The following is a 16905-nucleotide window of genomic DNA, read 5'->3' as shown; positions in this document are numbered from 1 at the left end:
TTCCAAATCATTGACTTTTCATGATTCCTCCATTTTGTGTGCTTTTCTCTTCACTCCTTTGGTCCATTCCTAGCCCTTTTCAATTTGAAATCACTAACAAACACATCAAGGCATCTATTGGAATCAAAGAGAGATTAAAATCATCAAGTTAGAGGCCTAAAAAGTATGTTTTCACATATAAGCACAAATAAGGAGACAATCACAAAAATCATGCTATTTCATTGAATAAATATGTGGAAAGGTTATCAAAATGCTCTAAATTCAACACAAGATAAATCCTAAAAATGGGGTTTATCACTATGCACATGCGTGGGATGATGGACGTGCACGCACAAGGAGAATTGTTACTATCCTACGTATACATGATCTTGTGTGCGTATGCACGAAAGGATTTTTACGCAGGCATGCGTACGCACAAGAAGACGTGTGTACGCACAAGTGAAGACATCCAAATTTAAGTCTCAATTCCAATAAAGCCAATTTCCTAATCCAGAAAGCATGATCAAAGACCTTTCAAAGAGCCACAGGACTAGTATAAATAGGAAAGAGTTTTGTACTTGAGGGGACATTTTACTCCACTTTTGGACGGCACATACTTTACATCACTTTTACTTTCATCTTGCTTGTAGCTTTCCGTTTCTTTCATTCTTCTTTATACTTAGTTTAATTTCCAGTTTTGCCTTTTAGTTTGTATTTGGAGCTATGAGTCACTGAACCCCATTTTCACTAAAGGAAAGAGCTCTATTTATTTGAATGAATTAATACATCTTCTTTTCTTTTCAATTCAGGTTTGTTTATCTAAGGGGAAACTCTTGAGCTTCATAGATTCAATTACTTTCGAGACAAGGATTGAATCTACTTGAATTGTGTGATGAACTTGAGAAAGAAGTCATAAAATTCAGTTTGGAGTTTATCCTCTCATGATTCTTTGGATTGATACATTCTTGGTTTGGTATGTGAGATGTAACCACCTTGAATTGAAATCCTGGGAATTGTGTGGCATTTGGGATTAGCAATTGATCTTTACCTTTTCTCATGAGCAATTAGATCAAGAGATTGGCAATTGTTTGTGATAAAAGAAATTGAGTCACTAAGAGATTGGGATTCAATTATTCACAATCCGCCATAGATCTACTCACATGATTGAGAAGGAATTGATCACCATTAATTCATGAGAATTAACATCTCTAATCCCTAGTGATCTCATCCATCATAGATCTTCATTTCTATTTCTTTTTAGTTCTCTTGATTACCCACTACCCACTTTCCCTTTTATCCTCTTGCAATTTATCATTCTACCATTTACATTTTAGCTCTTACTTTCCAGCACTTTAATTTCCCGCTTTTACATTTCCAATCATTTACTATATTCTCTTTTATTTTCAGTCATTTCAATTCCTTGTCATTCATACTTCTGCGCTTTACTTTCATGTTGAATATTGGTGCATGAAATTATGATCACACTTTTCACAACTCCGCACAACTAACCAGCAAGTGCACTGGGTCATCCAAGTAATACCTTACGTGAGTAAGTGTCGATCCCACGGAGATTGATGGCTTGAAGCAAGCTACGGTCATCTTGTAAATCTCAATCATGCGGATTCAAATGGTTATGAGGTTTTGACAATTAAAAGATAAATAAAACATAAAATAAAATAAAGATACTTATGTAATTCATTAGTGGGAATTACAGATAAGTGTTTGGAGATGCTTTGTTGCTCCTGAACCTCTGATTTCCTATTGCTTCCATCCAATCATGCGCACTCCCTTCCATGGCAAGCTGTATGATCCTCTCAGTGAAAATGATCCGGCTACGGTCTCTGTATGGCTAATCAACTGTCGGATTTCACATTTCAGATGAAAAATACCAGGCACAGCTACTACATGGCTAATCATCTGTCGGTTCTAACTTATTTCGGAATAAGATCCATTGATCCTTTTGCACACTGTCACTGCGTCCAACAGTCGTGAATTGGAAGCTCTTCACAGTCATCACTTCCTAGATCCTACTCGGAATACCACAGACAAGACTTAGACTTTTTGGATCTCAGGAATGTTGCCTATTGATTCTAGCATATACCACGAAGATCCTAATCACGGGGTCGGATGCTCTGTTGTCAAGAGAGATGATGCGAATCCATGGATTAGAGACCCAAGAGAGTATACTCCGGCTAGCATCCAATGACTACATTGAACATCATGTAGACCGCTTTGTAGTTGTCAGGCACGCGGATTTTGGCTAAGCGAGTACTGAAGATCGTGGGTGATTGTCACGGGTCACCCCTTCAGTCTGACTTAACTGAATTAAGTACAAGAGTATATCTTGGAGAAGAAGTAGGCATGAATTGAAGGAAAAACAATAGTACTTGCGTTAATTTATGAGGAACAGCAGAGCTCCTAACCTTAATTTATGAGGTGTAGAAACTCCACCGTTGAAAATACATAAGAACAAAAGGTCTAGGCATGGCCAAATGGCCAGCATCCCAAATGGCATAAGAATTCGAAAACAGGCGAAGAAGACCTGATCAAAGGATTGAAAAGTCATGCAAAGATATGAATACAATAGTAAAAAGTGCTATTTATACTAAACTAGTAAACTAGGTTTACAGAAAATGAGTAACTAAGTGCAGATAGTGCAGAAATCCACTTCCGGGACACACTTAGTGTGTGCTTGGGCTGAGCATTGAAGCTTTCACGTGCATAGGCTCTTCTTGGAGTTAAACACCAGCTTGGATGCCAATTTGGGTGTTTAACTCCAATTCTGGTGCCAGTTCCGGCGTTTTACGCCAAAAAAGGGTCTTTGGTGGGCGTTTAAACACCAGTTTGGGCCATCAAATCTCAAAAAAAAGTATGAACTATTATACATTTCTGGAAAGCCCAGGATGTCTACTTTCCAACGCAATGTATAGCGCACCAATTGGGCTTCTGAAGCTCCAGAAAATCCACTTCGAGTGGAGGAGGGTCAGAATCCAACAGCATCTACAATCCTTTCTCAGCCTCTGAATCAGAATTTTCCTCAGGTCCCTCAATTTCAGCCAGAAAATACCTGAAATCACAAAAAAACACACATACTTATAGTAAAGTCCAAAAATATGATTTTTGCCTAAAAACCAATAAAAATATACAAAAGGTAACTAAAACATACTAAAAACTACCTAAAAACAATGCCAAAAAGCATATAAATTATCCGCTCATCACAACACCAAACATAAATTATTGCTTGTCCCCAAGCAACCAAGAACAAAATAGGATAAAAAGAAGAGAATATACAATAAATTCCAACACATCAATGAAGCTTAGTTCCAATTAGATGAGCTGGACTAGTTGCTTTTTGCTTCTGAACAGTTTTGGCATCTCAATTTATCCTTGGAAGTTCAGAATGATTGGCATCCATAGGAACTCAGAATTCAGATAGTGTTATTGATTCTCCTAGTTTAGTATGTTGATTCTTGAACACAGCTACTTATGAGTCTTGGCCGTGACCCTAAGCATCTTGTTTTCCAGTATTACCACCGGATACATAAATGCCACAGACCTATGATTGGGTGAACCTTTTCAGATTGTGACTCAGCTCTGCTAGAGTCCCCAGTTAAAGGTGTCTATAGTTCTTAAGCACACTCTTTTGCTTTGGATCACGACTTTAACCACTCAATCTCAAGCTTTTCACTTGGACCTTCATGACACAAGCACATGGTTAAAGACAGCTTGAATTAGCTGCTTAGGCCAGGATTTTATTTCTTTGGGCCCTCCTATCCATTAATGCTTAAAGCCTTGGATCCTTTTTACCCTTGCCTTTTAGTTTAAAGGGTTACTGGCTTTTTCAGCTTGCTTTTTCTTTTTCTTTCTTTTTCTTTATTTTTTGCTATTTTTCTCTTTTTTTTTGCAGGCTTTTTCTTTTTCACTGCTTTTTCTTGCGTCAAGAATCAATTTTATTATTTTTTACATCATCAATAACATTTCTCCTTTTTTATTATTCTTTCAAGAGCCAATAATATTAACATTCATAAACTTCACTATCAAAAATATGCACTGTTGAAGCATTCATTCAGAAAACAAAAAGTATTGCCACCACATCAAAATAATTAAACTAATTTTAAAATACAATTCGAAATTCATGTACTTCTTGTTCTTTTACAAATAGAATCATTTTTTATTTAAGAAAGATGAAGGATTCATGGAACACTCATAGATTTAAGACATAAACACTAGACACTAATGATCATGTAATAAAGACACAAATATAGACAAAATATAAAGCATAGAAACCGAAAAACAGAAAAATAAGAGCAAGGAAATTAAAGAATAGGTCCACCTTAATAATGGCGGCTAGTTCTTCCTCTTGAAGATCCTATGGAGTGCTTAAGCTCCTCAATATCTCTTCCTTGCCTTTGTTGTTCCTCCCTCATAGCCCTTTGGTCCTCTCTAATTTCATGGAGGATAATGGAGTGCACTTGGTACTCCATCCTTAGTTACTCCATATTGGAACTCAAATCCCCTAAGGAGGTGTTGAGTTGCTCCTAATAGTTGTGTAGAGGAAGATGCATCCCTTGAGGCATCTCAGGGATTTCTTGATGAGGGACTTCCTCATGCTTTTGTTGAGGTCCATGAGTTGGCTCTCTTGTTTGCTCCATCCTCTTTTTAGTGATGGGCTTGTCCTCTTCAATGAGGATGTCTTTCTCTATGACAATTCCAGCTGAATTGCATAGGTGACAGATGAGATGAGAAAAGGTTAACGTTGCCAAAGTGGAAGGCTTGTCAGCCACCTTGTATAGTTCTAGAGGTATGATCTCATGAACTTCCACTTCCTCTCCAATCATGATACTATGGATCATGATAGCCCGATCCACAGTTACTTCAGACCGGTTGAACCGGCTTACCTTTGGAGTCTCTCTTCCATTGGGCTCTTTCCACACAGATATCATTGAGGACTTGGTCCAACCTTTGATCAAAGTTGACTCTTCTTGTGAAATGATGAAGATCTCCTTGCACCATTGGCAAGTTGAATGCCAACCTCACGGTTTCCAGACTGAAATTCAAGTATTTTCCCTGAACCACTGTGAGAAAATTCTTTGGGTTCGGGTTCACACTTTGATCATGGTTCTTGGTGATCCATGCATTAGCATAGAACTCTTGAACCATTAAGATTCTGACTTGTTGGATGGTGTTGGTGAGAGCTTCCCAACCTCTTCTTCGAATCTCTTGCCGGATCTCCGGATATTCGCTCTTTTTGAGCTTGAAGGGAACCTCGGGGATCACCTTCTTCTTGGCCACAACTTCATAAAAGTGGTCTTGATGGACCTTTGAGATGAATCTCTCCATCTCCCATGACTCGGAGGTGGAAGCAATTGCCTTCTCTTTCCTCTTTCTAGAGGTTTCTCCGGCCCTAGGTGCCATTAATGGTTATGGAAAAAAACAAAAAGCAACGCTTTTTCCACACCAAACATAAAAGGTTTGCTCATCCTCGAGCAAAAGAAGAAAGAAAGGAGTAGAAAAAGAAGAAATAGAGGAGATAGAGGTGAAGGAGTGGTTCAGCCATGGGGGGTTTGGAGTGTTTGTGATGTGTAAAAATGAAGGAGTAAGGAGGAGTATATATAGGGTAAGGGGGAGAGGGAATCCGTGTGATATGGGTTAGGTTTGGGAGGGAAGTGGTTTGAATTTGAGTGGGTTAGGGTTGGTGGGTTATATGATGGGAAATAGTGGATGGATGTGAGTGGTGGAGAGGTTTTAGGGAAGAGGGAAGGATTTTATAGGTGCATGGTGTTTGGGGAAGGATGTTATGGAAAGGTGTGAAGAGGAGTGAAAATGAGTTGGGGTAGGTCGGGATCCTGTGGGGTCCACATATCCTGAGGTGTCAAGATTTCTCATCCCTGCACCTTTCTGGCGTTTAAACGCCCATTGTGTGGCATTTTTGGCGTTAAACAACAGGCTGATGCCCATTTCTGGCGTTAAACGCTAGTCTGGCTGCCAGTTCTTGCATTTAACACCCAGAATGCTACCAGACTGGGCGTTAAATGCCCATTCTGCTACCCTTACTGGCGTTTAATGCCAGCCAGACGCCAGACACCATTTTCTGGCGTTAAACGCCAGTCTGTGTGCCATTTATGGCGTTTAACACCCATAATGGTGCCAGACTGGGCGTTAAACGCCAAATTTGCTAACCTTATTGGTGTTTAAATGCCAGTAAGCTCGTTCTCCAGGGTGTGCTATTTTTGATGCTATTTTTAATTCCGCTTTACTTCTGCAGCTATTTTTGTGACTCCACATGATCATCAACCTAAAGAAAACATAGACTAACACGAGAAAATAAAATGAAAAAGTAATTAATATAGATAAATAAGATTGGGTTGCCTCCCAGTAAGCGCTTCTTTAATGTCAACAGCTTGACAGTGAGTTCTTACAGAGCTTCACAGGTGCTCAGAGCATTATTGTGGCCTCCCAACTCCAAACTTAGAAGTTGAGTTGGGGGCTCTGTCTAACTCTGTATTGAGAGAATATTTTCATGCTTCTTCTCCATGTTTACAGAAGAAGATACTTGAGTCTTAAACACAAGGTAGTCCTCATTCAATTGAAGGACTAACTTTCCTCTGTCCACATCAATCACAGCCCTTGCTGTGCCTAGAAAGGGTCATCCAAGGATGATGGATTCATCCTCATCCTTTCCAGTGTCTAGGATTATGAAGTCAGCAGGGATGAAAAGGCCTTCAACCTTTACTAAAATATCCTCTACAAGTCCATAAGCCTGTTTCATTGATTTGTCTGCCATCTCTAGTGAGATTCTTACAGCTTGTACCTCAAAGATCCTTAGTTTATCCATTATAGAGAGAGGCATGAGGTTGATACCTGACCCCAGGTCACACAAAGCCCTTTTCAAAGTTTATGGTGCCTATGGTGCAAGGTATTAAGAACTTTCCGGGATCTGGTTTCTTTTGAGGCAATGTCTGCTGAATCCATGTATCAGTTCATTAATGAGTAATGGAGGTTCATCCTCCCAAGTTTCATTACTAAATAACTTGGCATTCAACTTCAGGATTGCTCCTAGATACTGAGCAACTTACTCTTCAACAGTGTTTTCATCCTCTTCAGAGGAAGAATACTCATCAGAGCTCATGAATGGCAAAAGTTAGTTCATTGGATTTCCTATGGTCTCTGTATGAGTCTCAGATTCCTTTGGTTCCTCAATAGGGAACTTCTTATTGGTCAGTAGACATCCTTTTTAGGTCTTCATCACTGGGAATCACTGCCTTTTCACTCTCTCCAAGTTCGGCCATTTTGGATATAGTTATGGCCTTGCACTCTCTTTTGGGATTCTCTTATGTATTTATTGGGAGAGTACTAGGAGGAGTTTCAGTAACTCTTTTACTCACCTGACCTACTTGTGCCTCCAAATTTTTGATGGAGGACCTTGTTTCATTCATGAAAATAAGAGTGGTCTTAGATACATCAGAGACTATGTTTGCTAAGCCAGAGAGGCTCTACTCAGAATTCTCTGTCTGTTGCTGAGAACATGATGGAAAAGGTTTGCTATTGCCAAACCTATTTCTCCCATCATTATTGTTGTTGAAGCCTTGTTGAGGCTTCTGTTGATCCTTCCATGAGAAATTTGGATGATTTCTCCTTGAAGGATTATAGGTGTTTCCATAGGATTCTCCCATGTAATTCACCTCTTCCATTGCAGGATTCTCAAGGTAATAGGCTTATCCTACAGAGGAAGCTTCTTTAGCACTGTCGGATACAGCTTGCAATCCAATCAGATTCTGAGAAATTATATTGATTTGCTGAGTCAATACTTTGTTCTGAGCCAATATGGCATTCAGAGTATCAATCTCAAGAACACCTCTCTTCTGAGTCGTCCCATTGTTCACAGGATTTCTTTGAGAAGTGTACATGAACTGGTTATTTGCAACCATCTCAATGAGTTCCTGGGTTTCTACAGGTGTTTTCAGATGAAAGGATCCACCAGCAGAATGGTTCAATGACATCTTTGACATTTAAGACAGACCATCATAGAATATCCAAATGATGCTCCATTTTGGAAACATGTTAGAAGGACACCTTTTAGTTAATTGCTTGTATCTTTCCAAAGCTTCATAGAGGGATTCACCTTCCTTCTGTCTGAAGGTTTGGACGTCTAGTCTGAGCTTGCTCATCTTTTGAGGTGGAAAGAATTTGGTCAAGAAAGCATCGACGAGCTTGTCCCAATAGTTCAGGCTTTCTCTAGGTTGTGAGTCCAACCATGTTCTAGCTCTGTCTCTCACAGCAAAGGGGAAAAGCATAAGTCTGTAGACCTTGGGATCAACCCCATTGGTCTTAACAATATCACAGATCTGCAAGAATTCAGCTAAGAACTAATGAGGATCTTTTTGCAATTCTTCTGTATTAGAGAAACTAATTGAGGCTTAAGCTCAAAGTTGTTTGCTCCAATGGAAGAAATTAAGATGCTTCTTCATAGAAGTTGGAAGTTGGTACAGCATAGTCACCAAGCATCTTCCTTGCATCTCTGGCATTGATGTTGGGTTCGACTGCCATGTCAGCCAATCAAAATTCTATGTAAGGTCCTCTCCGGAGTGTTGTGCTTTAGCTTCTCTTAGCTTCCTCTTCAGAGTCCTTTCAGGTTCAGGATCAGCTTCAATAAGAATATTTTTATCCCTGTTTCTGCTCATATAAAAAAGATGAGAACAGAAGGGAGTAATGGAATCCTCTATGTCACAGTATAGAGATTCCTTGAGGTGTCTGAAGAGAAGAAGAATAGAAGAATGAGATAGATAGAGAATGAAAAGAATTCGAACATAGAAGGAGAGAGAGGGTTTGAATTATAAGTAGAAGAGAAGTGTTAGTAAATAAATAGAAAGAGATGAGAGAGAGAGAGTTTTCAAAAATTAAAATTAAAATAATTAGTTAATTAAAACGATTTTTCAAAAAGTGGTTAGTGATTTTCAAAAATTGTAAGTGGAAAAGTGGTTAGGTGGTTTTGAAAAAGATAAGAAATAGTAATTTGTTGAAAAAGATTTGAAAATAATTTTGAAAAGATGAGAAGTTAGAAAAAAAGATTTTGAAATCAAATTAAAAGAGATATGATTGAAAAAGATTTGAATTTAAAAAGATATGATTGAAAAGATATGATTGAAAAATATTTGATTTTAAAAAGATTTGATTTTTAAAATTGATGACTTGACTAACAAGAAATTAAAAGATATTTTTGAAAATATGAGATAAGATTAAGAAAAAGATTTTTGAAAAATTAGTTTGAAATTTTTCAAAAAAAACATGAAGAATGAAAGTTTAAAATATGTTTGATGCAAAAAGTTATGAAATAAAACATGAAAATTTGAAAAAATTTGATCTGAAACAAAATTACCTCCCTTGTGTCATCCTGGTGTTAATTCGTGGTAGACCTTTCCAGTACCCTATTAGGACAGCATACTTTAATCCTGATGCACCCTATGACTTTCCTTTATCTTGGTTACACCCCGGCGGACCTGGGATACCTCATCCTGAGGAGCAGATGCCACCTCCACCTGACTATCCTCCTCCACCTGAACCTCCTCTACCTGATGAGCCTATACCTGCCCAGCCAATCCATGAGGCACCTCCTGCACCTTTTGTCCTTGATGAGTGGGGTGTTCCTGTGTTGCCACCCGAGCTTGATCCTTTACCTGAGCCGATCGAGCCTCCTGTCTTTGATGAGCAGCAGGGACATGAGTATGATCAGATCAGGGAGACGCCACCTCCTTCTCCCGACTGTATTTTGTTTGGTTGCTATCCTTTTATGGTTCCTGTGGCTAGCAGTGGTTCCTCTGCTATCACTCCGGTAGAAGAAGAGGACGAGGAAGAAGAAGATCCAGAGGAAGATCCTAACTTCATAGTTATCTCCTCTGACAGCGATGACGATGAGCCAGGCGAGGCGCCAGCAGGCGAGCATCACCATTCGCCCGGTGGTTTTCCGTGAGGTACTCTAGACCAGGATGAGGAGACTTTTTGAGACGCCTAGTTTAACTTCAGTACATTAGAGTGTCTCCCTCACTTTTGTTAGCTTGATTAGAGGGAATAGGCATATCAAAGAGTTAGGCTAGCCTGGGTGCCAGCTTAGGGGCTTTTGGTCAGGCCAGGCCCTGGGGCGTCTTATGTACATATATGTACATAGTATATGAGTCACTGACTTAGGGGTGCTGTACTGTAGCTCTATGCTTATATAACTGAGCCACCTCTGTAACATGATGTATATTATAGTGTGTTGCTCCAAATTCTGTTATCTTTTGTTTTATGTATGTGAATGTTTAATTATCCCTTGATATATGGAAGGTATGCGACTTTAAATTATTCTTGTTTTAAAAAAAATTTACTTGTAAAATTTGCGGTGTTTTAACAACGTACATGCTTATATTTATTAATTAATAATACAAAAAAAGGAAAAACAAGTTGGTAACATTCAATTTCTAGTATGATCTAGACATGCTAGAAGTTGGGTCGTTACAATTTGGTATCAGAGCCAGGTTCTTCCTGTTAGAGCCTGGGGAATGGACTGAATCATGCTTTATTGCATGCTCTGTGGTGTGTCTCATGCTTATAGGGTATCTATGTGATATGTGTTGCATGAATGTCTTTGTGCTTTCATTCTGATAATGTTCACGCCCAACTTGAGGTATTAAGACTGATCACCTTGGTATTGATTTTTTGGTGTGAACAGAATCAGGATGCCTCCACAGAGACGTAGCGATCCGGAAGGGTCTACTGTTAACAATCTGCCACGAAACGATGATAATCTATTTGCTGCGATTCACGCTATGGCTGAGGTTGTGCGTGAAATGGTGACTGCTACTACTCGAGCAGTTAACCGTCTGGGGGAACGTAATGGAGAGCGTAACAATGACCGTAACGGTGAGAATGGTGGGAACGGTGATGGAAATAACATGAATCATGATAGGCCTATGACATTAGTTGCTTTCTTGAAAGTTAATCCACCGAAGTTCAAGGGTACGACTGTCAAGGGAGATAACTGAAGCTGATAATTGGTTCCGAGGCATAGAAAGGTCCTTGAGGGCACAGCATGTCCCGGAAGAACAGTATGTAGAATTTGCTACTTATATGTTGGAAGGGGATGCTCAGCACTGGTGGCAGGGCATTCAACGTTTACTGCAGCAATATGAGGGTAATATTTTGTGGAATGTTTTCAAAGAAGAGTTCTATAAGAAGTACTTTCCTAGAGCTACTCGTGAGGCAAAGGAGATGGAGTTGATGCAGTTAAAACAGGGAAGTATGTCTGTTGCTGAGTATACAAGGAAGTTTGAAGATTTATGTCATTTTTCCAGGGTTTGTCAAGGGAATCCAGCAGATTTCGAAGAGTGGAAATGGTTGAAATTTGAAGGAGGACTCCGTGAAGATTTGTTTAACTCAGTGGTTCCATTGGAAATACAGAATTTTGCGGAGTTGGTTAATAAGAGTCAGCTAGTAGAGGACTGTGCTAAGAAGATAGTTACAGCTCGGATGAATCGCCCAGGATCTTCTTTTCAAAATTATAATCAGTATATAGCTCCTCAGGGAAGGAAATTTAAGTAGGTAGCAATGCCTTCACGAAGGTACAATCAGAATAGAAATGTTTATGCATGTCATACAGGAGGGAATGGAGGAAGAATGAGACAGGATATGGGTAAGCGACCTCAGCAGGCGCAGATGCGACCAGTATGTAGGCAGTGTGGAAAGGAGCATGGAAGTAGACCTTGTCAGCTTACAGGCATTATCTGTTTTTCTTGTGGTCAGCCTAGACATATGGCTAAGGACTGTTCGAAGAAGCCAGTACAAGGAATAGATAGGCCGCGACAGCAAGGACGTGTGTTTGCTATGACTACTGATGACGCAATGAAATCAGACTTCCTAATCCAAGGTCAGTGTTATGTCAAATCTCGACTCTTAACTGTACTGTATGACTCTGGTGCATCACATTCATTTATTTCTGAGACTGTTGTGCATGAGTTGGGATTAGATTTCACCATGTTAGATTATAATCTAATTGTTTGTACACCCACATCTCAAAATGCCTTGACTAGTCAAGTATGTCAACAGGTGCCTTTTGTTATTGAGGCTAGGACTTTTATACATGACCTGGTTTGTTTGCCTTTGTGTGGTTTAGATATTATCTTAGGTATAGATTGGTTGTCTAAGCATCATGTTTTCCTTGATTGTTTTAAACGAATTGCTATATTTCCATCATCTGAAATGCACACTGAACCAGTTAAGTCTTGTACTTTCTATTTGAATTCCTTAAGAGTTATTTCTAGTAATAGTGGGTTAGAGGGTTACGTTCTACTATCGGCTAGCTCAGAAACTAATGAACAAGACTTGGAGCAAATCCGAGTGGTGAAGGAGTTTCCTGATGTTTTTCCGGATGATATACCTGAGTTTCCACCTCAGAGAGATATAGAGTTTAGTATTGATCTGGTTCCTGGAGCCGGACCAATTTCTATAGCACCGTATCGGATGTCACCGTTGGAACTAGCAGAGTTAAAGAAGCAGTTGGATGAATTGCTGGGGAAGAAGTTTATTCGTCCAAGTGTATCACCATGGGGAGCTCCAGTGTTACTAGTAAAGAAGAAGGATGGTGGAATGAGGTTATGTGTGGATTGTCGGCAATTGAACAAGATCACAATCAAGAACAAGTATCCACTCCCAAGGATAGATGATCTGATGGACCAGCTGAGAGGTGTGACAGTATTCTCGAAGATTGATTTTCGGGTCAGGTTACCATCAAATCCGGGTGAAGGAATTAGATATACCTAAGACTGCCTTTCGAACTAGGTACGGTCACTATGAGTATACGGTTATGTCCTTTGGACTGACTAATGCTCCTACTGTATTCACGGATTATATGAATCACATTTTTCGTCCATATCTAGATCGGTTTGTGGTAGTCTTTATAGATGATATCCTCATCTATTCCAAGACAGAAGAAGAACATGGAGAGCATTTGAGGATTGTGTTGCAAATATTAAGAGCACAGAAGCTATATGCGAAATTGTCGAAATGTGAGTTTTGGGCGACAGAAGTGGCATTCTTGGGACATGTGATCACACGAGATGGTATAACTGTAGATCCTTTAAAGATCGAGGCCGTAGTACAATGGAAGCAACCCAAGACAGTTTCAGAAGTTCGTAGTTTCTTGGGGTTAGCAGGATACTATCGGCGGTTTATCAAGGGTTTTTCACAGATAGCTTTACCTTTGACTCGCCTTACTAGGAAGGAAGTTCCGTTTGAGTGGACAGAGAAGTGTGAAGAAAGCTTTGAAACTTGAAAGGAAAAGTTGACGACGGTGCCAGTTTTGGTGTTACCAGACACACAAGAACCTTTTGAGGTGTATTATGATGCTTCTTTTAAGGGACTTGGATGTGTATTGATGCAGCATAGGAATGTGGTAGCTTATGCTTCGAGACAACTAAGACCTCATGAAATGAACTATCCAACACATGATTTGGAATTAGCAGCAGTGGTCTTTGCACTTAAGATTTGGAGGCACTATTTGTACGGAGCCCAATTTGAAGTTTTCTCTGATCATAAGAGTTTGAAGTATATCTTTGATCAGAAAGACCTTAATATGAGGCAAAGGCGATGGATGGAATTCTTAAAAGATTATGATTTTAAGTTGAGCTATCATCCTGGGAAGGCAAATGTAGTCGCAGATGCTTTGAGTCGGAAGAGTTTGAGCATATCCTGGATGATGATCAAGGAAAAAGAAATGATCTCAGCCTTTGAAAACTTAAAATTAGGAATGAGATAGACATCAAAAGGAATTGTTATGGCGCAACTACAATTAACATCTGACTTTAAGATAGCTATTCAGCAAGCTCAAGCCCAGAATTCAGGAATGCTGGCATTGTTAGCACGGATGAAGGCAGATCAGCTGGAAGAGGTACGCCAAGATAAAGAGGGAAAATGGAGATATAGGAATAGAATTTGTGTACCTGATCAGGAGGACTTGAGAAAGAACATTCTGACCGAAGCTCATGAAAGCAGATTTTCTATCCATCCCGGAACGACTAAAATGTACCAAGATCTGAAGAAGATGTTCTGGTGACCGGGAATGAAGAAAGATGTAACAACGTATGTTTCAAAGTGTCTCACTTGCCAGAAGATTAAGGTGGAACATCAAAAACCACCTGGAACCTTGCAACCATTGGAGATACCGCAATGGAAATGGGAAGAGATTACGATGGATTTTGTTACTGGGTCACCAAGAACCTCTGCCAGGCATGATGTAATTTGGGTAATTGTAGATCGATTGACAAAATCATCGCATTTTCTACCAACTCAAATTGGTCACAGCTTGGAGAAAGTCGCCCGGTTATACATTCAGGAGATAATACGATTGCATGGAATACCTTCATCAATTATGTCAGACAGAGATCCAAGGTTTACTTCTAGATTTTGGGGAGCTCTGCAGAAAGCTTTTGGGATGAAGTTGCACTTAAGTACAGCATATCACCCACAGACTCATGGACAGACAGAACGAACAATTCGTACCCTGGAAGATATGTTGAGATCTTGCGTGATGGACCAACAGGGTAACTGGGACAAATACTTGCCATTGATTGAGTTTGCCTACAACAACAGTTATCAACAGAGTATTGGAATGGCACCATATGAGGCCTTCTACGGAAGAAAGTGTCAATCACCATTATGCTGGTATGACAAGGAGGAAGGCAGGATTTTGGGGCCAGACTTGGTACAAGAAACTACTGAACGGATTAAGCACATTCGGGAGAAGATTCAAACTGCCCAAAGTCAACAAAAGAGCTATGCAGATATTAAGCGTAGGCCCTTAGAATTTAACGAAGGTGACCATATTTTCTTAAGAGTGACACCTACGACTGGAATAGGTGGAGCTCTTATGACTAATAAATTGAATCCACGATACTTAGGTCCTTTTCAAATTCTTAAAAGAGTCAGTCCAGTAGCATACCAAGTAGCTCTCCCTCCTTATTTGTCAAACCTTCATGATGTTTTTCATGTTTCACAACTCAAAAGGTATAATCTCGATGAAAGCCACGTTTTACAACCAGAGACAGTACAGCTGCGAGCCGACTTGACATATCAAACCCTACCAGTCAGGATTGTGGAACGAAGTGACAAACAGCTTAGAGGCAAGACAGTATCATTGGTTAAGGTAGCATGGGGACAAACAGGGACTGAAGAGTACACATGGGAGCTGGAAGACAAGATGAGAACAGACTACCCGTTTCTCTTTTCAGGTAATTGAAATTTTGAGGACAAAATTTTCTTTTAGGAGGGTAGAATGTAACGGCCTAGCCCCGAAGAAACGGCACTTTTTCGGGATCAAACGGAATTTTTACAGAATTTTTTAGGAATTTCTATGCATATAAGCACCTCTAGTGCACAGGTGCTGCGTCATCAAGCTGCTGAGTCAGCAGCTTGATTGCACAGGACACCTCTCCTAATCTAAGAAGGCACGTCGCGAAGAGTTGCGTTTTTTAGCCACTTCGGGCCCGAATTTCAAAATTCTGATTTCCGTGGTTAGTCTCTATGTGACGAGCCAGTCACAAATTTTGAGAGTAGATGAGCTTAGCACTGCTAATGCTTCATCATATATCTTTTATTCTTATGATTATCCAGTTACTAGTGTCATTTACACTAAGTAACTTAATGTTTATCCATTAGCAGTGTAATTACTTAAGTTCTAATACATCTAGCTTTAGTAATTATCCTTTTCTGAGATATTTTGACAAGTAACTTTTGGATAATCATCATCCAAAAGCCACGGCCTCCCTTGGACAGCTTGGCTATCATTTTTGTTCTTTGAAAAGCTTAGAACACCATGAAAGAAAACCATGAAGCTTCCATGAACACTTGAGCTTCTTTCTCCGTTATTTCTCAAACCGGAACCCCTATCAAAAATCTAATCTTACCAAAGTGTTCACTTTTTCCTCCTCTTCATTTCTATGTCACTTTATATGGAGTAAATCAAGGTATGAAGGCTGCTCCTCCTCCTTGAAGATTCGGCCATGGTGGTTCCTTAAGCTAATGATGTTTTCTTCATATTTTCTCTTAGGATCTCTTATTCAATCACCAAAAGCTCCAAGAAAACGTGATTTCTAGTTACCTTAAGATGAGGAAAACGTTCTTTTCATCATCATGAAGCTTCAGCCTTCATGGTTCATAAGATTCTAAAGTTGTTTTTGATGTTAAAATAGGCGTAAAAGTGCTTCTGGAAGCTTGTTTTTTGTGCAATCTTGGACAGCAGCAAAGGAGGTAAGGTTTGGTAAATTAATCAATGATTGGCTGTGTTCTTGAAGTGTTAAATCAGATCTTGTTGCTTGAGTTTTGATTTTGGATGTTTGTGTGATGGTTTGATCATGAAATCTTGTTGTTTAATGCTTGAAAATCATGTTTATGATGGTTTTGAAGTGGCTGTTGGTGTTGCTGGAAAACGTGACATTCCAGCCATGAAAATCATGATTTTTGATGCTTATTTGATGTGTATTTGATGGCTAAAAAGTTTCTCTTTTTTTTGATAAAAATCGGGTTCAAATCGGTTTCCAAAAAGATTGAAAAACTAGCTGAAAATCAAGCAGAAATCTGATGAACTTTTGGAAAAATATTTTTGGTTTTTGGAAGAACATGAAAACGTGTATTCATGGAGTTTTGGGGTCAAAAATGCAATTATTAAAAAGTTTGGGGTTAAAAATTAATTAATCAAAAGTTGAGGGGCTAAAGTGCAATTATTAAAAGTTATAGGGGTCAAAGTGCAATTTCCAAGAAGTTCGGGGTCAAAATGCAATTTTTGAAAGTTAAATAAAATATTATTATTTTAGTAATAAAATATTAATATATTAATAATAATATTATTTTATTAATAATAATAAAATATTGATAAAAAGACAGTTTTTCCTAAAAGCCTCA

The 16905-nt window shown here is 39.2% G+C and overlaps 2 protein-coding genes across 2 annotated transcripts; both read left to right on the top strand.

Annotated features, from left to right (window-relative positions):
* Window positions 1–11082: 11082 nt before the first annotated feature.
* On the top strand, window positions 11083–11553 carry LOC107494517 (uncharacterized). The gene has a single exon (XM_016115558.1). It carries the CDS (start codon window positions 11083–11085, stop codon window positions 11551–11553), a length of 471 nt encoding a protein of 156 aa, XP_015971044.1.
* A 6-nt stretch (window positions 11554–11559) lies between these two features.
* Window positions 11560–12771, top strand: LOC127748494 (uncharacterized). Its single transcript, XM_052263078.1, has one exon. It carries the CDS (start codon window positions 11560–11562, stop codon window positions 12769–12771), a length of 1212 nt encoding a protein of 403 aa, XP_052119038.1.
* Window positions 12772–16905: the final 4134 nt, after the last annotated feature.

Source organism: Arachis duranensis, chromosome 1 (genome assembly GCF_000817695.3).
Source record: "Arachis duranensis cultivar V14167 chromosome 1, aradu.V14167.gnm2.J7QH, whole genome shotgun sequence".
Classification (NCBI taxonomy): domain Eukaryota; kingdom Viridiplantae; phylum Streptophyta; class Magnoliopsida; order Fabales; family Fabaceae; genus Arachis; species Arachis duranensis.
This window is presented reverse-complemented; position numbering and strand designations above follow the sequence as displayed.